At 43.3% G+C, this 25835-nt stretch overlaps 1 protein-coding gene across 2 annotated transcripts in view; it reads right to left on the bottom strand.

Annotated features, from left to right (window-relative positions):
• The window catches only part of USP12 (ubiquitin specific peptidase 12), a 78296-nt gene extending 54403 nt beyond the window's left edge, over positions 1-23893 (bottom strand). Inside the window, exon 1 of one of the 2 annotated variants that reach the window (XM_004281775.3) lies at positions 23621-23893. In XM_004281775.3, the coding sequence (XP_004281823.1) occupies positions 23621-23668 (48 nt within the window). In that variant the 5' untranslated portion in view covers positions 23669-23893. The remainder of the gene's footprint in view (positions 1-23620) is intronic. The other variant, XM_049701296.1, reaches the window with a different exon arrangement.
• Between the last annotated feature and the right edge of the window lie 1942 nt (positions 23894-25835).

The following is a 25835-nucleotide window of genomic DNA, read 5'->3' as shown; positions in this document are numbered from 1 at the left end:
ACAGGGAGGGCAGTGAGGAATGGGGAGTTTTACTGAACGGCTACAGAGCTTCCAGTTGGGGTGATGAAAACATTTTGGAATTAGATAGTGGTGACGGTTGCACAATATGCTGAATGTAATTATGTTACTGAAATCTACACGTAAAATTAAAATGGCCAATTTTATGTTATATATATTTGACCACAATTTTAAGAAAAAAAGAAAAAGACTAGGTGATCAAGGGTCAAGGATGCTACACTGGGATCCCAAAACAAGAGTTAATAAAGACGCTTCCTTTCCCACCATCGTTTTCCTGGAGGGCAAGTCACTTGCTGAAATCCAAAATTTCTTGGGTGAAAAACATAACTGCAGGGATCAGATAAGGCCAAGTGTGGCTTGTTTAGTGTCACAAGCCCAAAAAGATAAGCTAATCCTTGAAGCAAACAACATCTACATTCAACTGCTTTGATTCAGCAAGCTACAACAGTGCAAAACAAAGACATCAGGAAAATTCTGGGAGGCACCTATGTCTGAGAAAAGATCCGCTCAGCAGGGCTGAGAGTAAGTGTCCTCCAGCTGCTGAAACAGCAAGAGGCTGAATGACACCCAGTGTTCATGGGTGGCCCTTCTTAAGAACTGCAGTAAAATTCATCTTTTAAAATAAACACAGATTTACATACTTTAAATACAACTAGAATACAATTTTCAGAATGCAGGGAGAAATCAGCGTGGGAACCTGAGTTTGGCGACATTATAAACTTCCCGTGCGGAGGCAGCGGGACCAGCGGGGGCCCGGAATCGGGGACAGAGTGTGAGCCCAAGCTCCGCACCGCTTCATGAGCCATGAACAAGTCACTGTAGCCGGCTTGGTCTCCTCACCTTTTAACACAGGGAAACACCTACTCTGCCGAGCTCACAGGTGTGGAAATCAAACAACAAGGGTGAAACTTCACTTCGTAAAGGAATTAGAAGCATCAGTCACTCAAATTCTCCTAAGTGATCGTTTTAGCAAACTGATCAACACAATGGAAAATTCCAATAGAAGACAGTGAAGTACTTTACTTGTACTTTGTTTTGGAAGCTACTTGTGTAGGTAGAAGGAAAATACGCAGCTCTTTTTTGTGGCCTCTCCCGTTGCGGAGCACAGGCTCCGGATGCACAGGCTCAGCGGCCATGGCTCACGGGCCTAGCCGCTCCGTGGCATGTGGGATCCTCCCGGACCGGGGCACGAACCCGTGTCCCCTGCATCGGCAGGCGGACTCTCAACCACTGCGCCACCAGGGAAGCCCCACAGCTCTTTAATCTATCCAAAAGTCTGAAGTTAGCTCCCTCTGGACAGCTGTAGTAAAGACTAGAACCAGCATCAGATCCCTTTTGTATGCCTTGTGTAACACTTTTATTTAATAAATACTGCAGGTTCACAAACTGAAAAACAATGCAAACTGTGGAGGGTAGAGAGTAAAACCTAAGTGTTAATTGCCACTCCCTCCCTTCAGGTCCTTTCCCCAGAGACACCGGCTGGGACCAGCTTGGTTTCAGCTCTAGGTGGTTATTATCACAGCTGTAAATAATCGTTATCTCGTCAACAGCTTTAAATCTGCCCTGCAAATGAAAAACGGGCACACACACACTCCTCCAACTCTCCTTCCCCACGTCACCTCCTAATTTTTATTACAAATCATTAGATTTAATACTGCTTTAGGGAATCTAGTAATTCTACATTTAAATCTCTAGCTAGATTAACCAACTTCATAAAGGACTAAATCCCGCTATGAAACCAGCTGCCTCTGCCTCTCCCTCCCTCCTTCCTCCACTTGTTTACCTACGCAGGGACCGTAACACTTACATTTGCTTCTGTAGTGACAACTAGATCTGCCACCCTTTACTCAAAACCCAAGAGCTCCATGGACAGCAGCCCAGGGGGCAGCTAACGCCGCTCAGGAGCTTGGCTCGAAGCAGAAGGGGAGAAAGGTGCTGAACAACTTCGACGTAAGAAAAGCTTAGTCACGCACACGAAAGGCTTTACAGGTGACTGCCAGAAAACAAAGAAAATATCATCACTGCAACAAAAGGCGGTACAGGAAAGCCAAAAAGAACAAAGCGAAGGAACAGAAATGTGGCCCTTGATCATTAAACTACTGCCACTTAAAGGAGAACCAAGTTTCTTGTTCTCTTCCAAGCTCCCGCTTTTCCTTAAGTTTCTGGAAATCCTTGCTTAGCTGTTCTGACTCGTGAATGAAAGATGACCAGCATCGGTATCTCTGGCTGGGATTCCTCCGCATTTGTCCTGAAAGCGCTGGTTCCCAGTTCCAAGGAAGCGGGTGCTTGGAGGAGTAGGGAGGCCGAGTACCAGGGGGCGTGGCTGAGGGTGGCTGCATCCCAGCCCCACGTCTGCAGGGACACCGGCCCACCACACGCCCCTCCCCGATCTCTCCACTCCTGAGCCCTAATGGCCTATCCGCCCCCCAGATAGGAGGTCACCCGCTCTCTGCAAAGACCACGTCTCTGGCCTGACCCCACGTGCCAGCTACTCTGTGTGAACAGGAAGAGAGAAGGCTCCCCTGAGCCAGCTCTTCCAGCGATTACCATGGTGATGGCATCACAGCCACACGCCAACCGTGAACGGCAGGCTCCAAATTCAAGCTTCCACGAGGGCTCTCCTGGCAGGACCACAGTCAATTGTTCTGTTCAGTGGTTCTTTTCTTTCCTGTCACTACTTTCCAATCCTCTAGGAATTCCTCAAAAAGATCTGGTCCATCGGTAGCACCATTTACCCTCTACCTCTGCTGAAGTTTAATGAACTAAGCACGAGCAGGCACTCAGCACACGCGTGCAGACACATCTTTCTGTTACTCCCACAGACACTGCCTGAGAGGTGGATGTGCACAGACTGGCCTCAGGGTCCTTTAGGACAGATTTCTTATAAAACAGGAGTTCTTATTTTAACAAGTGTATTACTTCAAGGAGTCTACTCTCCACAGAATATATTATCTAAATCATATAAAAAACTTTACTAATAAACACCTACAGTAATGGAAAGAGCCCCTCTGGTGCTGAATCAATCTCAGCAGAAACGCGCAGCCCACACCAAAGGCTGTTTCAGTCAGACCACTGCTCCCAGCAATAATTTCCAACAGTGTTCTCTTCAATATGACATATAGAAACGTATGAGAAATTTATAGATCAATTATCTACTTCAGAAAAATATTCAAACTTGTTCTAATTTATAAAAAATAATTTTACTAGTCATACATATAACTGAAATGTGTCAGCACACTCAGACAAAAAGGACTAAAGAAGCTCTCTTTATAGGGTTGCTGAAGGCCCATGGGACAGAACTTGGAGGCAATGTCCAGGGACGTGCTTTAACCAAAAGCAATTCAATTTCTAAAATTTCTTTATCACATTTGGCTTGCCATCTAGACTCATCTTCTGTTACATTCTGAAACTGACACAGCAAAAGGGGAAAAAAAGGTCTTCCCTATTCAGTCCAAGAGGAGGGAGAAGTAAGAGTTCAGTGAGTCCAGGGTGAGAATGCACACATCACCTGCCCAAAAAGATGGGGCACCCTCGGAGAAGAGGGAGCTTCTTTCCATCCCGGTCCCCTAGAGTCTCTCCTATTACCAAACAACACTCTCACAATTACTTCATTTTGAACAACAAAGGGTTATCCGAGGAAGTCTGAAACAACCCCAATAAATGATAATTCTAATTCCTTTAGAAAAGAAGTCAGAAATTTGAACACATGTATTAATTATGCTAGAGATAAGATCTCATTATAGTACGTGATGGATGTTATAACAAAGGCGCCTTTAAAATCACTTTCATAAAGGGTAGACTAGGTCAGCAATCACTGATACATTATATGGCGATACCGGCAAACGAGCAAGCAAAAACCAGTGGTCAATACTACATGAACAGATATGCCATTCCAAGCCACAGTACCCACCAATGCTTCAAGACCAATTTAGCAGTGCTGCCCGTAGGGACAGACGCACTTAAACGAAAGGAGAGATGACGCGCTCGGACCAACTGCGCCGGATGTCACAAAAGTATCGAGAACAAAACGCTGCTGCTAAAGATGCCTACGAACAATCCGAAGATGAATCAAATTACATCATAAAATGAACGAAAACATTCACAATTTACTTTTTATCTCAGATCTCTATGGGTAACAAAACTTATAAATTAAATATAGGTAACCCTTTACTACATCAGCCGCATCCCTAAACATTTACATATTCAAACGCTTAAACATCGAGGTCTACGAAATACACAAATCCTAAGATATCTGCTGTTTTCTACATAGGATACGACCATATGTCCACATGCGCAGCCAGAGCAAGCTGGGGAGGGGGGCGAAGGAAACATGCTTCCTTCACTGTCGAGCTGGGTGAGACGCCCCACCCGGAACCCACGAGCTTTGTGTTCACAGGGTTCCTTCCGTCTACAAGTCAGGCAGAACTCCGGCTAGAATTCTTCCCACCAGAGGCCGGAGTTACTGCGGAGCTATGTTATCAGGGGACTGTCTCCCCAACACAGGTCCACGTGAAAAGCAACTGCGAAGAGCAGGCGAGGTCCCACCGCCGGCGGATTCTGAAATGACTTTGCGCACATGTGTGTAGCTGCCTACCCACTAGGCACCACGAGGACAAAGCAAGGTATGGACTAGACAGTCCACATCCGCAGGGAACATACAGTACAGAAGAGGAAGACCAGGATCCAGCACATAAAACGTTAAGTCACACAATATTTCGATAATAAAGCGATACCCGGGATTTGCCTCAAAATAATCCAGGAGGTTTACAGTAGGTGGGACGGAAGGAGACACTGGCTGGTCAAGGGGTGCTCTGGGCCGCAGCCAGTGGATAGGTGCACGGCAGCACATGATACTATGCATCTACCTTATAGATGTCTGTTTTTCTGTAATAAAAAGAGACTACGCTTGGTTAAAACAAAATGCAAAACACGATTAACTGCCAAATAAGTGACACAGATAACTGATTAGTTCAGAAAGAGGCAGCCCCTCCACATAATATAATCACAAGTAAGATGTTTACCACACAAAGCAAGAATTAAACCTCAGTCAGACTGAGACTTCTCACTGATTGTGAACGCATCATTGTGGTGGACAGAATTAAAGCGTTCTCCTCAAGTGTGGGCAGGGCCAGTGACTTGCTTCCAACCAACAGGATACGACAACGTCACGGGACGACAATTCTGTGGTTGTAGAAGAGTCTGCATTGCTCCCAGGCTTGCTCTCTGGCTTCGAAGAAACAAGCTGCAGTGCTGTGAGACAGCCCATCCCCTGGCAGAGAGGGCGCCGCATGGAGGAGAGGATTACACGGAGGACAGGTTCCGTGGAGGAGAGGGAACTGTAGGCAATCTCTCAGCGCTAACAGCCAGCCAAAAGCCAGGGCCCTCACTCAGCCCTGCCCTCTGCAAGGCTGCAATCAGTGTGTCGGCCAGAGCTCAGTTCTCATCACAGCCTCAACTGGCAGTGGATCTGTTATATGATAAATGTGTGTTGGTTTAAGCTGCTAAATTTGTGACTATTTTCAGTTCCAAAGCTCTACATTTGCCACATTTTGTATCGTGTTTGCCCCTTTAGTTGTGCTATTATTCCTTCTCTTGAGTTTAAAGAAATCATGATTCCAGAACTCTAGGATAATCCATGCTCACTCTGCAGTAGGACGCCGCCGCCCCGCCCTGCCTGAGACAGTATGCCAGGTGCCACGGCACACCCTTCACTTCCAAAGGGCCCCAGGTGAGACAATAAATGATCCCGCAGCCTTGTATTCACATTCTATATGTTAATCATTATCTTGCCAGGCACAGTCACCTTATTCTTTTCAGTTTGCTCCTACCGAATACACTACACATCTCTAACTATTACTGTTAACATTTTGCTGGACTTTTCCCAGACTGATGATTTCTTCGGCAAAGAAGTTCAGCATACAGATAAAAATATAACATTTAAGATGCAGACACACTTAACGGAGCGCCTTCGCTTACATCTGAATGGAGTATGATTAGTTCCTGTAACGCTGATATACCCTACGTTCCTACAGCTGTGATAAATTTCCTACAGCTTATGCTACACACATGTATAAAGCTGTTTCAAAAACTGTCGTTCTTAGATAAACTTAATGTCTGAAACTCCTTTAGAAAGACAGTTTTCCCACAGCAATTCTAAACATGCAAGGCCCACCTTAAATTATCTTACATGGTAGGAAATAAATAAATGCAGGTAAAGTCATACACAAGTACTTGCCTATACTGATTCCGATATTTAATTTAAAAACAATTTCTTATATGGCTAATGTGTACTAGGCACTATGCTAAGGACGGAGTATACAAACTTGACTTATCCCTACAGAAAAGGAAACTGAAGTTCTGCCATTGTTCACCATCAATGTACAAGTGACAGTGAAAAAGATATTCTAGGATTATTGTCCCTCAAAAAGGCTCTACTAATTACCCTATGATAAGGTAAAATACAAATTAAAAGCTCACTTCCTACTTGCAAAACATATTACTAGTGTACTTTCATTAAAAATCACAATATGCAACGTAAAAAGCTATTTACGAAGCCCATTTAAAGTTTCTCATCTAACATAATTCTAATCTCAAAAACAGACTAGTTCTTCTAATACATACAGTATGTTTTTGGTAGGGCCTAACAGAGAAAAAATAGAGAAACTCCTGCACTGTCCCATGAAAGAGAAGATGGTGGGAAGATGGTGGGTAGTGACTGGGAGGGAACATGACGGTGGCATCAGAAGTGCTGATGATGTTGTTTCTTAATATTGGAGCTGGTACACAGGTGTATTTAATCTGAAAATTCACTGAGGTTTATACTTATATGTTAAGCAAATCAGTATAGTTATGAAAACATATAGAAAGTCAAAAGTTTTAGATTATGAACTCTTGATCTATATCAACAAGGTATATTAATCAAACAAATAATTTTTAAGGCTTATTATGTCCCCATAGGCAATATAAGCTACAATAATATTATAATAATAATAAGAGGTACCATTTATTAAGTATCTATAATGGGCCAAGGACGATACTAGGTACTTGATATATATAATCTATTTTATTTTCAAAACAACCCTTTTAGATATTATCGTAATTGTATAGATAACAAAACCAAAATTAGCACTTTGAATCCTTAAGAGACTGGAAATTTGACTACTACTACTCTTTCTTCATATGTAAATGAAGCTATATCTAGCTATAACAGATTCATTTTAAAAGATCTTAACTTGAAATTAAAAATTTTTAATTGCAAAATGTTCATTTGCTCCAACAAGAGATTGGAAGATTTCACAATTATTTCCATGTCAGCTGACAGTGAGTATTCAGCCACAACAACGTACTAAAACTACAGATTACTACATAACTTCAAAACACTACACAGGAATTCCACTAAAGCCTTCTGTAAGCACTCCAATTAAAAAGGAAGAGGATTCAAAGAAGTTAAGGGGAAAAAACTAATGTTAAATCTGATTTGAAAATATTAATGTGAACTATTTAAAAATATGATTTCCTTCATTGAATATGTGTGTAACTTTTAATCTAAAGGTTAATTTTTTTCACTAGAACCTAAATTAAGAAAGAGGTAAGTATAATTCAAAACTACAAAGAGAAGGCCCTACTCCCCGGTGGGAAGTGCTGACGCGCCAGGGTTTACAGGCGTTGATGATCCCTGACATCCAGTGATGCTCACTCTGCAGTAGGACAACGATGCCCCGCCCTGCCTGAGACAGTATGCCAGGTGCCATGGCACACAGTGACTCCACCACTGTGCTGGACAGACGCTTCCCCGTGTCTGTCCCTCCCCCTTTCTACCACCCAAAACTGCCTAAATTTTTAATAAATTTATTTATTTATTTTTGGCTGCACCGGGTCTTCGTTGCTGCATGCAGGCTTTCTCTAGTTGCAGCAAGGGCGGGCTACTCTTCGTTGCGGTGCGTGGACTTCTCCTTGCGGTGGCTTGCAGAGCATGGGCTCTAGGCGCATGGGCTCAATAGTTGTGGTGCACGGGCTCAGTAGTTATGGCTCACGGGCTCTAGAGCACAGGCTCAGTAGTTGTGGCGCACGGGCTTAGTTGCTCCGTGGCATGTGGGATCTTCCCGGACCAGGGCTCGAACTCATGTCCCCTGCATTGGCAGGCGGATTCTTGACCACTGCGCTACCAGGGAAGTCCCCGAAACTGCCTAAATTTTGACTGGGGATTTCCACCTGCAGTAAGAAGGTAATGTGTAGACAAATCAAGAGAAGTGCTAGTATGTTATTAAAACTCATTTTGCTGATACAGGGAATTCATAATTTGTGACTGAGTACACAGCAAGCCATGAAAACACAGGGTTGCTCGCAGACACCTAAGGAGTGGAAGAAGGGACCTAACATTTACTGAACCAGACCCCTGACATACTATCTTATTTACTCCTCCTAGTAACCTCAGAGCAGTAATTTTGGACAAGCAGCTGAGTATGGCAATTATAAACAAAGACTCTGGATCCAGACTTCCAGGGATTTGAATCCCAGCTCTGTATGACACTGGGAAAACTCCTTAAGCTACCTGTGCCTCAGTTTTCTTATCGGTAAAAGACAACACCAGTTCCAACCTCAAAGAACTACTGTGAAAACTAAATGAATTAATACATGTAAAAGGCTTAGAATAATGTCAAGCACACAGTAAGCACTACCCAATTGTTACACATATTATTTTTGGCCCATTTTACATGTAAAATAAACTCAAGGGTTTAAGGTAATATGTCCAAAGTTGTAACTAATAAATGGCAGAGGGGAAACTTGAACGCGGGTCTGCGTCAGACACAGAACGCCTACTCTTCATCACACTACCCTCCCCAAACGTCAGGTTCTCCTCAAGTAACCATACAAGTGTAAGACATTTCCCAGTGAGTCTCCTTCCTGAAGAATGACAGGTAACAAAAAACATGAAATTCTGAGCCCCACTTTTCCACATGGCAACGGTAGCCCTTCTGCGTGAACCATGTGCCACGACGCTGCTGAGCCAGAGTAACCGATCAGGGCTAAAACACACCTTGTCCGTTTGGCTAAGGAGCTGAATTTATACACTGTTTCTATGGGAGAATCAATAATGAGCGCCAATCAACTGACTTTAAAAAGACCTTTGAAAAAAAAAAGACCTTTGGAAATGAGTCTGTTAGTTGAAGACTTCCTGCATAACCACTTTCTTCCAATGCTTGCTATTCCAGTTTGGTAGCTTCTCAGAAGGAAGGACAAATTAATAATAACATAAACTAGTTCCCACATAACTTCAATCTAAACCACTATGTTGAAGGAGTTCATTTAGAATCTGCTTATCACTGTGAAATATCGGGATCTCAGATTTAGTTCCCCTGTACTACTTGTTACTATAAAAGGCTAGTTGTCATAAGGTCCTTTTTTAACTCCAAAACTCTCTAAATCTGTTACACCAAACTTTTGTTATCAACAGAGAAAATGAGAAACAACAAAAATATATCTTGGTTTCCAAGACATCACAGAATAGAAAGATATACGAGCGAATATATTAAAATGTCTGATTTGAGAGCACTAACATTAATAATTAACTCAATTACCCACAGGACAGTAAAAGAATATTTAATACAAATTGTGTTTTAAAAACCATGTTTGCCACGTATGGAAAAGACCAAGAGAACATACAAAAAACATGTTGTCAAATACTAGTAATTGATTAATGGGTTATAGGTGACTTTTAGTTTCTTTACACATTGCTGTCCATCACAAACATTTATTCCTTTTATAATCAGTAAAACAGTAAAATTTCTTATTAAGTATCCATGTAACTAAAAGAAAATATTACACAGCTGTGAAAGACTTGGGTGTGGCAGGCTGGGGAGAAGGTGACGGATTGAGCAGTCACAAGGAGGAAAAAAAAAATCAAGCAGTCAGCTAACTACCGATACATCGACTTCCAGAAAATGTCAGCCATTATTAGTTTAATGCAAAATTAAGTATAAATTCCACCACCTACAGAGCTCCAATCCTGGCTCATAAGTGAGGTTAGAGATATTTAAACTAGTTAGTTTAAAAGATACCCAAACTAACTAATTGCTACTCCCCTTAAAAAACTACAGTTCCTTGAGTCCCTATCTTATTTCTGAAAGAACTTAAGATGGCAATACTCCTTTAAGCCATCTGTTATGAATTGAACTGTATCCCTCGCCCCAAAAAAAGATATATGGCAGTCTTAACTCCCAGTAGCTTGGATTGTGACCTTACTTAGAAACTGGGTCTTTACAGAAGTAATCAAGTTAGAATGAGGTCATTAAGGTGAACCCGAATCCAGTGACTGGTGTCCTTATAAAAAGGGGAAATTTAGACACAGACACACACAGAGGGAAGATGATGTGAAGGGACACAGGTAAAAGTGGCCATTGACAAACCAAGGAACACCTGAGGCTCAATACTTCCAGGTGAGGCTATCAGAGGCTAGGAGAGGCCTGGAACAGATCTTTCTCTAACATCTTCAGAGGGGGCATAACACTGCCAACACCTTGGATTTGGACTTCTGGCCTCCAGAACTGTAAGACAATAAATTTCCCTTGTTCTATGCCACCCAGTTTGCAGCTCTTGTTACAGATGCCCTAGAAATCTAATACACCATCCGATAAACATGCAGCGGGACACCCTCATAACCACTGCCTTTCCAAAGAACACGAAACAATTTTATCTGTAGAATGAATACACAGTGAAGCTAATCACAGGCACAACAACATATAACTCATGAAACGAATTCATACTATCATTTCATTTTAGTTTGTGTCCAATTTTCTTATGAATGTCTTCTATGAGAATGTAATATTTAACTATAGTAATATATTCTTGGTTGAGACGTAACGATTCTGAATTAATCTAATCATTCTGACCTACAAAGTTGATATATTATACTATAACGAAAATGTCCCCCCCCCCAAAAAAAAACAAACTCCCAACTGAAAGGTACAGGCATTTAACATAAACCAGAATTTAAGAATATATAGGTCAGGGCTTCCCTGGTGGCGCAGTGGTTAAGAATCCACCTGCCAATGCAGGAGACACAGGTTCGAGCCCTGGTACAGGAAGATCCCACATGCCGCGGGGCAACTAAGCCCGTGAGCCACAACTACTGAGCCTGCACTGTAGAGCCTGCGAGCCACAACTACTGAGCCCACGAGCCACAACTACTGCAGCCCACGCACGTAGAGCCCGTGCTCCACAACAAGAGAAGCCACCGCAGTGAGAAGCCCGTGCACCACAACAAGGAGTAGCCCCCGCTCACTCCAACTAGAGAAAGCCCGCGTGCAGCAACAAAGATCCAACTCAGCCAAAAATAAATATAAATAAATTTATTTTTTAAAAAAAGAATATACAGGTTATAAACACAAAGAGACCCACAAACAGGCACATGATAGTGAAAATGCTGAAAGTCAAAGACAAGGAGAAAAACTTGAAAGCAGCAAGAGGAAAAGGATGAGTCGCTTAGAAGGGACGCCAATAATACTGACAGCTGACTTCTCAACAGAAACAAGGCGGCAGGAAGGCAGTGGGGTAACACAGTCAAAGTGCTCAAATAAAAAAACTGCCAGCCAAGAATACTAAATCTGGCAAAGCTTTCAGACTAAAGGTGAAACAATGATTTTCCCAGACCAAACCAAACCAAACAACCCTGACAGTTTTTTGCTAGCAGACATGACTTAACAAGAAATACTAAAGGAGGCTGTTCAGGATGAAAGCACATGACCTCAGATAATAATTGTTGTCCACATGAACAAAAAAAGAGGACCCGTGACAGCAACTGTTTCACTACAGAGGACACCATAAACACATTTTTTTCTTTCTCCTCTTAACTGATTTAAAAAGCAATTGTATAAAATAGTTATGTATGTACAATATATAAAGTATTACTGGGCCCATGATATAGATAAATGTAATATACGTCATACATATACCAGTAACAGCACAAAGGGGCGGGTTGGAGCAAAGCTGTAATGGGCTTAGCAAATAGATGGTGAAGTACTAATTATGACAATGTATTGCTGTGTTTATAACATTAACAGATGTAATATATATAAAAATAAAGCCCTAAAAGGGGAGAAAGGGAATGGACCTATATAGGAATAACATTCCTATATACCACTGGAATTATGCTAGTATAAATCTAAAGGTGATTCTGACAAGCTAAGATGTATATGGTAAAATTTATAATTTTATAAATTTTTTCCGACTCCTGTCTTTTTTCCTATTTCCCCTTTATTGCTTTCTTTTGCATTAAGTGTTTTCTAATGTAGCATTTTACTTTCATTATTGATTTTTTTCATATATATGAAAAAAATAAAGGACTGCAAGTCCTTTGAGGACAAAGTCTGAAACTTAAATGCAACTCTAGTGTCTAGTACATAACCTACTTAATGAACATCATTGATACTGATTTGTAAAAATGAACCTGACTGCTCCATTGTTGCATTGGGATAAATCGTATCCCCCAATAAAAACATCTGAAAGTCCTAACCCCCAGTACCTCAGAATATGAACCTTATTTGGAAACAGGGTCATTACAAGGGTAATCAAGTTAAAGGTCATCAGGGTGAGCCCTAATCCAGTATGACTGACGTCCGTATAAAAAGGGGAAATGTGGACACAGAAACAGGCGTGGACCGAGGGAAGACGATATGAAGAACAGAGACAAAGTGGAGGACATCAAGTGAAGATGAAGCAAAGACTGGAGTGATGCATCCACAAACTAAAGACTGCCCGGGAACCACCCGAAGCTATAGGAGAAAGGCAGAGAGCAGCCTCCCCACAGCCTCCAAAGGCGCCAGCTCTGCCCACCCCCAGCCCCTGCTGATTTTGGACTCTGGCCTCCAGAGCTGTGAGACCGTAAAACTGTTATTTTAAACCACAGTTTGGGGTTCTTGGTTTTGGCAGCCCTAGGAAACGAACACAATTGATGTTAAAGAAAATGAAAATATGCAATCAGTATTATATAATCCAACCTTTCTAGTATGATCAACACTGAAGATGATGGAGAAATGAGCACAGTTTTGACCTAGAATGAAGCAATATAATGACAAAGAAAAATGTCCATTATATTCAATACATTAAGTGAAAAGAGCAAGTTGCAAATTTTATTGGGGGGGGTGATGACACACACAATACTGTATGTTTATATATGCTCAGGTAATGTCCAGCCACACAAACACACACACACAGACTCTAACAAATAATTAACTCTTGGAAAGGGCTGCCCCCTCCTTCTCTTTGCAAGAGATAGGTTTTTTTACTTCACACAATTTTGTACTCTTTAAAATAATAATTTTTTTTGACTTTTGAAAAATGAAGAATTAAAAGAAACTACTGTTTGCAAGGAAACCAAAGGTCATAATATTCTTTAACAATGCATACAGCTAAACCTGAGTGGTTTAGTTCACTTTTAAAATCCTCATTTTCATAGTTCAAAACAATTCATTCAACCTCAAAAGCATATATACCACCCCATTTCTAAAAGTGACCACGTCATTATAGTTCAGAATCAGTACTAAACATAGGTTGGCTGTAAAAAAGACAGAAGGAAAATAAGACAAAAATAGGTCTATTAATAAAAATTTCCCATAGGCAAGTATTTAAAGAGGAGTTCTGCGGTATTACAAATAAATAGATGAAGAGATAAATACTTTCGAATACTTTTTTCTAGCATTTAAATTCAATAAAAATATATAATTGACAGCTTTAAAAAAAATAATATTTACCAACCACTCCATGTCTACCAGGAATACAATTCTGAAGCTTTTTACAAATATTCTATCATGAAATTTCATTTCTCAACAGGGCCACGCCTACTCAGCCCAGCCTTCTTCCTGTCACAGCAGCACGTCCCATTTGGAGAGGGCTCATCCGCTTTATGTCAACCAAAAATGGACCCAAATATCCTAATTCTTGTTAATCATCCAGCCTGGATTTATCGTCTCTACGTTTGCTAAACCGGCTTGCGAAGTACTCAGCACCAGCACCACTACGGGCCACCGAGCGCCAGATCTCCACACACATTCCCCGGGAAGCTGAAAACTACAGAAGTCACCTCCCACCTCACCAAGTTTGCCGCGATGACCCTGGTCATCATTAACAGAACACGCTGAGGTGGTATAATAACCACAGTGCGGTCCCAGAAGTAAAAAGGAAAGATGGTGACATCTGGGGTGAAACACTGCAACCAAGAGAGAGACGGCAGGACACGAGAAAGGAAGGGCAAGGCAGCCATGCCACCTTGAAAGGACTAAGGTAATAGAACAAACCACAAACAGAGACAGAAAAGGTGGAAGAGTCCACTTACATCTTTTCAGTTGAAAAGGGCAATCTATAAATGTCTTCAAAGAAGAAGACAAGTGAAGAAGATGCAGATTTCTTTCAAAGAAGATGCAGATTTTCAAGTGCGGTCATCAGGTGAAGGCTGGATTTTCACAGGGAAAACCCACCAGAAGTTGGGTGTTCTCTGCACGACCATAACCCATTCGGGACACACCGAACGGGAAGCTCTGTAAGACCAGAGCTTATCATGGTCATCTCTGTATTCTCAGGACCCACATACACCCTGACAGAATGCAAGCCTCCACGGATGCTTCCTGAAAGTACTCATGAAGAAAGGCGCTTTACAAAAAAGAACAAAAGACAGAGAACACGTCGCTATTAGCTTAAAAATAATAAATCCACCCCTCCTTCCATGAAAAGCACTTATATACTTACTCACCATCAGGCAGAAGGCTTACTTAGGTCGCTGAAATAAAAAGCACTAAAAGAAAATCAAAGGCAATAATATTCTAACTCGATTAAAGTACACCACTATTCACAAGGAGGAAATGCTGGTTGGTTCCTGCACCTACGAAGCATTTCAATAAGAACATCTGTCCGTTATCACTGGAAGAACATCCACTTCTTGTTTTCAGTTGGAAATAAATTGTTATTGGCATGCAGCTTTAGATGCATGGACGACTACAGATGGAGATTCTAAGCACGGTTAGACATTCCGTAGACACCACACAACTCTTAGGAAAAGCTAATGATCTTTCTTTTGAAGCAGCAGCAGCAAAGGATAAGCCAGTGAACACACAGGAGAGTGAAGATACACAGCACCTCACGCAATCACGTTCTACATTAAATATCACGTACTTCACACTACATGATATCACAAAATTCTTGACTGAGTACTTTTGTGAAAGTAAAGACTTCATAGTTTTTCTTCCAAAATGAATTACGTATATAAACTGTCTCTCCGCTTCTAATACAAATTCTATGCACAAGGTTTTAAATGATGAAGTCTTATGTATAGTTATTTTCAACAATACTGGGTCTCTGATTAAATTTTTAAATTCAGCAACCCATTAACGCCTCACAACATCTAGCATTTACCCTTTTCTACCGACACCTTATTTTACAGATATTCAGATAATCCTCTTCTAAAAAAAGCAGGTTGGGTAACTGCACCGCAGGCCAACAAGAGATATCATTCCAGCGGGGGCAGAGGCATGAGTGAATCAAGTGCAACAATATGGCCTCAGGAAAGAACAGGAAAATCTGAAAGGAAATAAGGCCTGAAGCTAACACACACTTCATTCTAACAATGACAAAAAGTTGGTACGCTTTTTTTTTAGTAGAAAAAATAAGACTTTTCTTCTGAAAGTAGTATTCCCAACTTATCTAAACTTCTAGAACATATTTGAGAATGTTACAAATTAGAACATTTTTATTCCCATACGAAAGGAATAAAATCTTTCTACAAAATATTCAAAACAGGGAAAAAAGATAATCTACATTCTTAGTTTGCAATATAATAATCTAGCTCACTCAACTTCAAAGTAAATGTCTGCTTCCTCAGAGGCATATAGTGTTAATAAACTAATTTTTCTTATGATGAAAATGAACTCAAATAACTGCATTTTACTTTAAAAATTTCAATTTGGGTTACTAGTATTAGTAGTGCCAATGAGTCCTTACCTCATGGAGGGGAGCAAATCACTTTACAAAGGTAATAATAACTACAAACACTACAGATGATTAACCCTGGGCCAGGTACCATTCTATAACCCTATGAAGTAGACATTATTTCACCCCCATTTTACAGACAAGAAAACCGTGGCACAGCGAAGTAACTTGTTCAAGGTCACACTCACACCCACAAAAATAAATGCAGAATCTCAAAAAGGGTACAAATTCAAATCTTTTTTTTAAATTTAATTTAATGTATTTATTATTTTTGGCTGTGTTGGGTCTTTGCTGCTGTGCACAAGCTTTCTCTAGTTGCTGCGAGTGGGGGCTACTCTTCGTTGCCGTGCTTGGGCTTCTCATTGCAGTGGCTTCACTTGTTATAGAGCATGGGCTCTAGGCACCTGGGCTTCAGGAGTTGTGGCACGCGGGCTTCAGTAGTTGTGGCTCGCAGGCTCTAGAGCGCAGGCTCAGTAGCTGTGGTACAAGGGCTTAGTTGCTCCGTGGCATGTGGGATCTTCCCTGACCAGTGATCAAACCTGTGTCCCCTGCATTGGCAGGTGGATTCATAACCACTGCGCCACCAGGGAAGTCCCTCAAATCTTTTTTTTAAAATGGCATTGTTAAAGAAAACAACGTCAAAAATAAGTAAACAGCGTGGATTAGCCTGTTAATGAATAAAATAGTGATATCACTAACCTCCAGTAAATATTTTTGAAGGAAGAAATATATTTACTTTGGACCGTAATTTTCCATAAATTCTATAACATTAAAAAAAAAAAAAAAAAACAGGGGGACCTCCCTGGTGGTCCAGCGGTTAAGACTCTATGCTTCCACTGCAGGGAGTGAGGGTTCAATCCCGGGTCAGTGAACTAAGACCCCAGAAGCCAACCGGCATGGCCAAAAAAACAAACAAGAAAAAAACAAACAAACTAGGAAACTAAGTATAATTCATATTTAACTATATCTAATTCCACGCACCTTATATTATTTAAAACATCACCAGATGCAAACTACTGAATGGGAGAAACTACTGCAAATCATATATCTGATAAGGGACTAATATCCAAAATACATAAAAGAACTCAGACAACTCAACAGCAAAAAAAACCAATGCGATCAAAAAATGGACAGAAGATCTGAATAGACATTTTTCGAAAGATGACATACACATAGCCAACAGTAACATGAAAAGATGCTGTACATCATTAACCATCACTAAAATACAAATCAAAACCACAATGAGATGTCACCTCATACCTGTCAGAATGTGTCAAAAAGACAAGAAATAACAAGTGTTGGTGAGGATGTGGAGAAAAGGGAACCACACTGTGCACTGTTGGTGGGAATGTAAGTTGGTGCAGCAACTATGGAAAACAATATGGAGGTCCCTCAAAAAATTAAAAATAAAACTACTATATGATCCAGCAACTCCTCTTCTGGATATTTATCAAATAAAACAAAAATACTAACTCAAAAAGATAAATGCATGCCTATGTTCAAGGCAGCGTTATTTACAACAGCCAAGATATGGAAACAACCTGATGTCATCAATGGATGAATGGATAAAGAAGATGTGGTATATGTATACAACGGAATATTACTCAGCCATAAAAAAGGACTAAAAGTCTTACCATTTTCGACAACATGGATGAATATCATGGGTATTATGCTAAGTGAAGAAAGACAAATACCATATTATCTCACTTATATGTGGAATCTTAAAAAAAAAAAGGCTCATAGAACAAAGAACAGACTGGTGTTTGCCAGAGGTGGTGGAGGTGGGGGGGTGGAGAGAAATGGGTGAAGGGGGTCAAACAGGTAAACGAAAATCAATTAAACACAATTAGCATTCCCAAAATGATGGTATCAACAATCATTTATAGGGCTTCCCTGGTGGTGCAGTGGTTGAGAGTCCGCCTGCCAATGCAGGGGACGCGGGTTTGTGCCCCGGTCCGGGAAGATCCCACATGCCGTGGAGCAGCTGGGCCCGTGAGCCATGGCCGCTGAGCCTGCGCGTCCGGAGCCTGTGCTCCGCAACGGGAGTGGCCGCAACAGTGAGAGGCCCGCGTACCGCAAAAAAATAAATAAATAAATAAAATAAAATAAAATTTATAAACACTCAAAGGATCAGAGAATACTGAGTTTTCGATCTAGAAGGAAACAAACACAGAAGGAATATTTACGCGTCTAGTCCAACCCCTTTATTTTACAGATGAGAAAAACCAACCCACAAAGTTTTAGGAGACTTTCCCATATGCACAGATCTAAATGTCAAAATCTGGATTAGAAGTTTCCTTCTGGTCCAACTGCTCTTTTTAATATACCATGCAGTAGGATACATTACAAAATACTATATTAAGTTTCTGGAATTGAGCTACTGAAAGAGAATTCAAAACAAAATCAGCTTATTTAAATCTAAAAAATGAAGGTTTCTGGAAAGGAATTAATGCTAGCTAAACAAATGCTTAAATAATCTTTCCTGAGACAGTAAAAGTTTCAGGAGAGCTTCAATAAATCTGACTTTAAAGGCAGGAAGAAAGAACTTGTGAGAAAATGGAAGTGGACTCAGTCTCTGGGGGCCTATCAGAAGCCCAGAACCAAGGAAGAAAACTAGGTATGTTGCGATCAAGTCTGGCTGAACTGGCCACATGGGTCGTGGGACAGTAAATAATTAACCTACTCAGAGATTTATTATAAAAAGATTAGTTGGAGGTGGAAGGAGAAAACCACCAAGAGGTAAGCAAAGCCAAATGATATGAGACTAGAGTCTTTATACCTGTTTCACCTAATTGAACATGGTATTTAAAACGATACTTTTTAAGCATATGAAAAGTTTCAAATCCCAATGGTCTTACCTTTATTTGTGGTAAGTGCCAATAATTCACGTGGAAAACTGAAATGTGAAATTTTACCTAGGGCATAGTTTTTTGAAAAAGACAAGACGGACTTCCCTGGTGGTGCAGTGGTTAAGAATCCACCTGCCAATGCGGGGGACACGGGTTCAAGCCCTGGTCCGGGAAGATGCCACATGCCACGGAGCAACTAAGCCCGTGCGCCACAACTACTGAGCATGCACTCTAGAGCCCACGAGCCACAACTACCGAGCCCGCATGCCACAACTACTGAAGCCAGCATGCCACAACTACTGAAGCCTGTGCGCCTAGAGCCCGTGCTCCGCAACAAGAAGCCCGCACACCGCAACGAAGAGTAGCCCCCGCTCACTGCAACTAGAGAAAGCCCATGCGCAGCAACAAAGACCCAATGCAGCCAAAAATAAATAATATAAATTAAAAATAAATTTAAAAAATAAAAATAAATTAAAAATAGACAAGACAAGGTCTGGGAGGGAAAGTAAGTTATTTTCTTTTCTGCTGCCTTAAGAGTTTCCAAACTCTTTTTTATAGAATACGTTCCAAATTTTCTATAATGAGAATGTGCAATTTTTAATGTCCAATATGTATTTTAGCCAAATTCGAATGATCAGCAGGCTTAAATAAAACTTATTCTAAAGGATCTCTCTGCTAAGGTCCTCAAACACATGTTCAAACATTCCTTATCCAACCATTTATATGACAGAAGACTCCTTATTTTTGAAGTTTTCATCTCTCCTAAATTAACATTAAAAACAGCAAAATTATTAAACCTATGGCAACTCACTTTGAATGTTCCCATCACAGGAAACACTTTTTTACTACTAAAATATTAATAAAAATGAATTAAATATTTCGCTAATAAAAGAATCACAGCCACCCTATTTCTCAAGAAGGAACAAGGGCTGCTATCATTTACTCTAATATTCGGACTACATGAAGAGCCTACCCCGCACCCCGCCGAGCAAGGCACCGCGGGGTCTGAGGTTTTCCTCCCGCCCCTCCCTCTGGAATGATAAACTGCACTGACCACACACGCACCTGACTCTGCGTGAGTGACCCCAGTGAGACTCAAACAATAAGAAAAGACAAAGAGCCAGTCTCACCTGTGACTTTCCTGCAGTAAGTGCAGTCAGCTTAAAGTTTCCCACGCGCAGGGTGCTGTGCTGGGTACAGGCTTTTTCAAAGCAAACCTGTCAGACCCACCAAGCAGCAGACTTGTGGCCTTGGCTTCAATGACACCATGTTCTAGGGGATCTAGCTGACACCCAGTGACTGGGGGTGGGCAAGGAGCCAGGCCACCCCACGATCGACCACGTTCCCCTGCAACGACTTCTCCTTTATCCAACCCCCTCCCTGCACGCCCTTCCCCGCCAGGCTCCTACAACCCAAACAGGAAGCGAGGGTGCTTCTCACATCCGTGGAGCCCCCAGCGCTGTGCTTCCTAACAACCCTGACCCGTATGGTCACTTTCTACTCCTGGGCCACCACAAGCTGCTCTACAGCTTCCACTTCAATTTCAAAACACAGGCCATTCCTCTACATGCAGTCACTTTCCCCATTATTTCACAATTATGAGGTATAATATTAAATATTAGGTAGCTACTCTGCGCCAGGCCCTGAAGTCTGAAGCTACTTCATCAGCAAAACAAGCACCACGTGACACTGAAATTATTTCATGGGCAAACAACAAGAGGCATTTCTAGAGGTACCCTGCAAATTGATTCATTGCAACCTAAACATAATCACTCACACTGTCAGGCTGTAACACTAACTCAAGAGAAACAAACTTAACTGACTTTCGCATGTCAGAGGAACAACTGTGATCTAGAATAAGACACATCAAAAGAGATTTGTTTTTAACAGTTACTTAATCCTATTAAGGTATTGCTATTTGCCCAGGTACCTTGTGTTGACATGTGAAAAAATTATGTCGTTATTATTTATAGAATAAAACGTCAACTCATTATAAGCATTTTCACAGCTGCTGATTCTGAGAGATCATTCTCATTAGGACCAGCCCCTCTCCTCTGCATCACCCCACACACAACCCCAATCTCAGGCATGTTTAACCAAACTTACTGCCCCCAGACATCAGCAGAAGAAATGAAGGATGCGGGGGGACTTTTACTGTATGCAGAAGGTACTGCTCCACCAAACTGTGAAATAAATGATAGTCCTTTCGCTTAAGGCCTTCAGAATCCAATAAGGAGATAACAGAAAAAGTTACAACACAGCAAGTATGGTAAGTGCTACTGAGATCACAAAACTGCTGTGAAATTGTATGAGGGGGATGGAGGGTGGGGAGGGACAGGGCTAAGATTATTCAAGGAAGGCTACCTGCTTGAGAGACAGCTGTGACCAGGTCAGAAATCTACAAAGGCACAGAGATAAATACCTTTGCTTTTCTTGACTGTCAATTTTGTAGTATCTCAGAAGACAGACTGAAGTTCTCTTTAAAGAATAAGATTGCAGGATACTTTGACATATTTAGCACTACCTTGGGAGCGCATCAGAATGTATTCAAATATGAACACAGGCACATACAATTTTAACACTACTTTTTGGATCAATCTCATTTGGCCGGCCACTGATGTTTCCCTACCTGCCAACAATACACACACACCGCATGTGATTAATGCACCTGAGCGGAAGCCCTAGAGAGAGTTTTGGAGTCTAAAATTCTTGAGATCAAAATCCCACTTACTCAGTGTTTGACTTGGCAAATCTCTCTCTGCCTCATTTTCTTAACCTGATTAGAGCATATATTAATACGTTTATGTGAATATTGTTTGTCTCTCTTAACTAGAATGTAAACACTATGAAAGCAGAGGCTGTCTTGATCACTGCTATATCCCCAGCACTCAGCACACCCTCTTGTGCGTAGTAGGTGCTAAATGTATACCTGATATACTTGAGTGGATGAAACAGTGAAGAGCAACACATCACTCCACAAACTCTAGACTTTGACAGTGAACTATGACCTGACAATCTGTGTAGCTCAGCAATCTGGTAAGATTATCACTTTCAAAGACTTAATTATCACATTCCTTTAGAAAGACAATAAAAACTGGCATATCTAAAAATAATTAATCTACCTGATCCTTGGAAATCCTTTTAATACAGTCCCTTTCAGCTTCCCTGGTGGCGCAGTGGTTAAGAATCCGCCTGCCAATGCAGGGGACACGGGTTCGAGCCCTGTTCCGGGAAGATTCCACATGCCGCGGAGCAACTAAGCCCGTGCGCCACAACTACTGAGCATGCACTCTAAAGCCCGCGAGCCACAACTACTGAGCCTGTGAGCCTCAACTACTGAAGCCCACGCACCTAGAGCCCATGCTCCGCAACGAGAAGCCACCGCAATGAGAAGCCCACGCACTGCAACGAATGAAGCACAATGAAGACACAACACAGCCAAAAATTAATTTTTTAAAAAAGAAAATTAAAAAAAATACAGTCCCTTTAACATCAATGGTTCCTAAAATATGAATTGTGCAAGAAAAACAAACATCCATTTGAGGAAATGGATTCTTCATGATTCATTCTTCAGTGTGATGTCTTTAATACTGTAGATTTTAATCCCACTTGATTTCAGCCATTTTTATACTGTTCCTCAGCGTGCAGTACAGAATCTTCTTCTAAAGCATCTTTTCTATCTGATTCACCGCTCCTTAAAGAAAGGTATATGAAACGTACCACCCTTAAATGGAAGATTGCTGGGGGGGGGGATCTCCCACATGCATAAAAAGGTCTGATAAGCCATAAAACAGAAGGAAAGATTTCAGAAGTCTTTAATAACATCATCACTAGGCCCACGTGGTGAAAAATAACTTTTTTTCTGTGATGGCTCATACTTAAGATGGCAAGATGTAAGTCATAAGGAGCTAATAAAACGAATTCGCCCCACCGTGTGGAAAACTGGTTCTTCTGACCAACCACAAAACACCAAGATTTAAACGCACCCACGTTTTGCTCAACTCGGGACTTTTCCACAGGCATTAGTACTTTTCCCTTAAAGTCGATTTAAAAGCCCCAGTAAAACACAGACAGCAACCCTTGCCGTCAGTTCCTGCACAGAAACACTTGAAGCCACACACTGATGCGTCTGGGGCGTTCAAGTAAACAGATGACAGGAACGCTTAAGCTGCTTTGAAGATCAACGTGGATTCCCAAAGACAAGATTGCCACCTTGACACGCAGCTGGACACGGGAGAGCTTGTTCCTCTCAGAAGAGGAGAAAAGGGGGAAATTTTCGACAGCACTTATTTAAAGTTTCCACCTTCACACACACCCCCTTCCCCTCGGCGCCGGCGGGGACTCGGCCTCGCCAGAGGCGCGGGGAGGAAACCTGAGCCGACTTCCGTGCCCTCGCGGCCGGTAAGGGGACCCTGCCTTCCCGCCGCAGCCCCTCGCCCGCTGGGGACCCTCCGGGCCCGGCCAGCCGGACGGAAACGCGGGCGCCGCTCGTGTACTTCCACCTCCGGCCCCGGCCGGGCCCGCGGCCCGGCTCGCGCGCCCACAGCCCGGCGCCGCAGGGACCCGCGGCCGAGCCCGGGCACCGACGACCCGCGCCGCCCCCGTCGGCCACCCTCGCGCGCCAGCCTCCCGGGGCCGCTCCGCGCTTGCTTGCGCCCCGCCGTCCAACCGCCCCCGCCCGGCCCGCGCCGCCCCCTCCCGGCCACGGTCCCCGCGCTAGGCCCCGCGGGCGGCGAGGGCGGGGACGAGGGCCGCCCGCGCCCTCCTGCCTCACCTACCATGGTACAGATGGAGGCGAATTTGGAGACTGTCATTAGGATTTCCATCCGCCCAGCGCCATCTTCCACCCAATCACAGCGGCGGCGGCGGCGGCGGGCGGGGGAGGAGGGCAGCCGGGCCGCCCGCTCGCACCGCAGCCAGCGGGCGGACCCCGAGCTGCCGCGGACCCACGCACCGACCCTGCTCAGCCGCCGCTGCCGTCGTCGCCGCCGGCGCTCCGGCACTCCCTGCCGCGGGCCCCAGCCCCCGCCTGCCGGCTGCCCGCCCGCCCCCGGCTCCTCCCCGGCGCAGGGTGCAGCCGCTGCCTCGCGGCCCGCGCCTGCCCGCGAAGCCGCCCGCCGCACACCCCGCCCAGCGCACTGGGGAGCGGGCTCCGCCGAGGCCCTAATGCCCGGCCTGCTGGCAGCTGCACTGCCCGGCGGCGCGCCCCGCCCACCCCCTCGGGGCCCCGCCCACTCCCCGCGCCGGCACCGCCCGCTCCCCGCGGATGCCTCCCCGGCTCCGGAGCGCGCGACTCGGGGAACTCCCGCGCCGGCTCCACCCCGCGCTCGGCCGGGGCGGGGCTCGGAGGGGCCACCGCCTCCCGCCCGCGGCCCTCGCGGTCCTAGAGCCCGCGCGCCGCGAGAGGGGCAAGAAGGGTGCTGGGGGCGACCAGCGTCAATCCTGGAAGGGGCTGACCAGCAGCCTCTACCAAGGGCGAGGGAACAGCTAGCCCAGACAGAAGACTGAGGGGGTGATCTCGATAATTCTGGGTGCGGTGGGAGGAAACCTGCTTCTGAACGGTTAAAATAGCCCGGGTCATCCAATGTCCCAAGCACCTAAAATGTAAGGTGGTTTCTTTTTACATACATTGGGTGAATAACCTGGGTCAGAACACCGTAATTTCGCGAAAGACAAATTAATTAATTAAAAGTGAAAGAGGCAAAGAAGAAACTATATTTGGCTCCTTGAATTAAGAAAGGTAAATTATGGGGAAGGGGGCGAAGCTGATTTCCGCCCGCTTGTTGGCCATAAATTTAGCATTTGGTTATAAATATAGTATCTAAATATACTTGTTCTGAAAGTTGAGTTGCAAAATAGGGAAGGATCTCAACCCAGCAGTGATGGTGTTATTCCCAGGGACAAGAAGTCCCGCAAGTAAGAAAAATGTCCTGTGAGAAATGCTGAAGCAGTATTAGCCAGGGGGGATAGTTCCTATTTTCCGCTTCGATAAAATGCATCATTGCACCCTGTTCTTCGTGTCAGACAGCTCAGCTTCGTTTCTTCCTATTTGAGAAAGAAGTTCAAGTTAGTAGAATAACTTTATAAATTATTGTATTAGAAAGCTTGTGATTTTTCACGATTGAAGAACTGATGGGATGCTTTTTTAGTTTCCCCCATTTCAGTGGGGCAGAAATGACAAATGACAGACGAATCTCTAAAATCAGATATGCCTTAACTCTTCAGTTCAAAACATTTAAAACACAAAACATTCAAACAAAATTTAGGTGAAAAATAGATTTCTGGTACATGCATGCTGTTTCCATAGTGATTTCCATTATAAGCTTGCTTGGGGGAAACAAAATTGCACACAGAATATAGCCAAGTCCCATAGTAGCTGGCCTGCTTCTCCAGGCACCTGCCTCCCTGGAAGCCGGGACTTCCCTCATTGCCCTGATACCCGAGCCAGTGCTAGAATGTGCCAGAACCACACATTCAGGTAGCTGGACCACCTCCCCATTTCCCTGCCTAGACTTGGAAGTATCACCCACCTGAGTTGTTTCTTGCTATGTTCCATCCTGCTTAGACCTCCAGGGCATGCCTGGGCCTCCTACCAGTGTTGCCATGCCCATGACAGACTGGACCCTATCTGTCTCATCTATTTGGATGAAAGTCTAGTTATCATTCTGTCCCGTTGAACAGGTCTAATGTGTCAGAATTTGAGCCCCATCTCCATCTAGGCTGCCCACCAAGATCTTTCCTTGTCCATGGAACAGAGGCCACCAGCTTTACACGTAAGTGTATGTAAGAACAAGGGCTTTTCTAAATGGATTTCTGGTAGAATTATCTGAAGTTGTTTAGTTGATGTTATAGCCATCTAAATTCACAGATGAGGGACTTCCCTGGCAGTCCAGTGGTTAAGACTCCACGCTTCCAATGCAGGAGACACAGGTTTGATCCCTGGTCGGGGAACTAAGATCCCCCATGACGCGTGGCGTGGCCAAAAGATTTAAA

This window comes from Orcinus orca, chromosome 18, assembly GCF_937001465.1.
Source record: "Orcinus orca chromosome 18, mOrcOrc1.1, whole genome shotgun sequence".
NCBI classification, from domain to species: domain Eukaryota; kingdom Metazoa; phylum Chordata; class Mammalia; order Artiodactyla; family Delphinidae; genus Orcinus; species Orcinus orca.
This window is presented reverse-complemented; position numbering and strand designations above follow the sequence as displayed.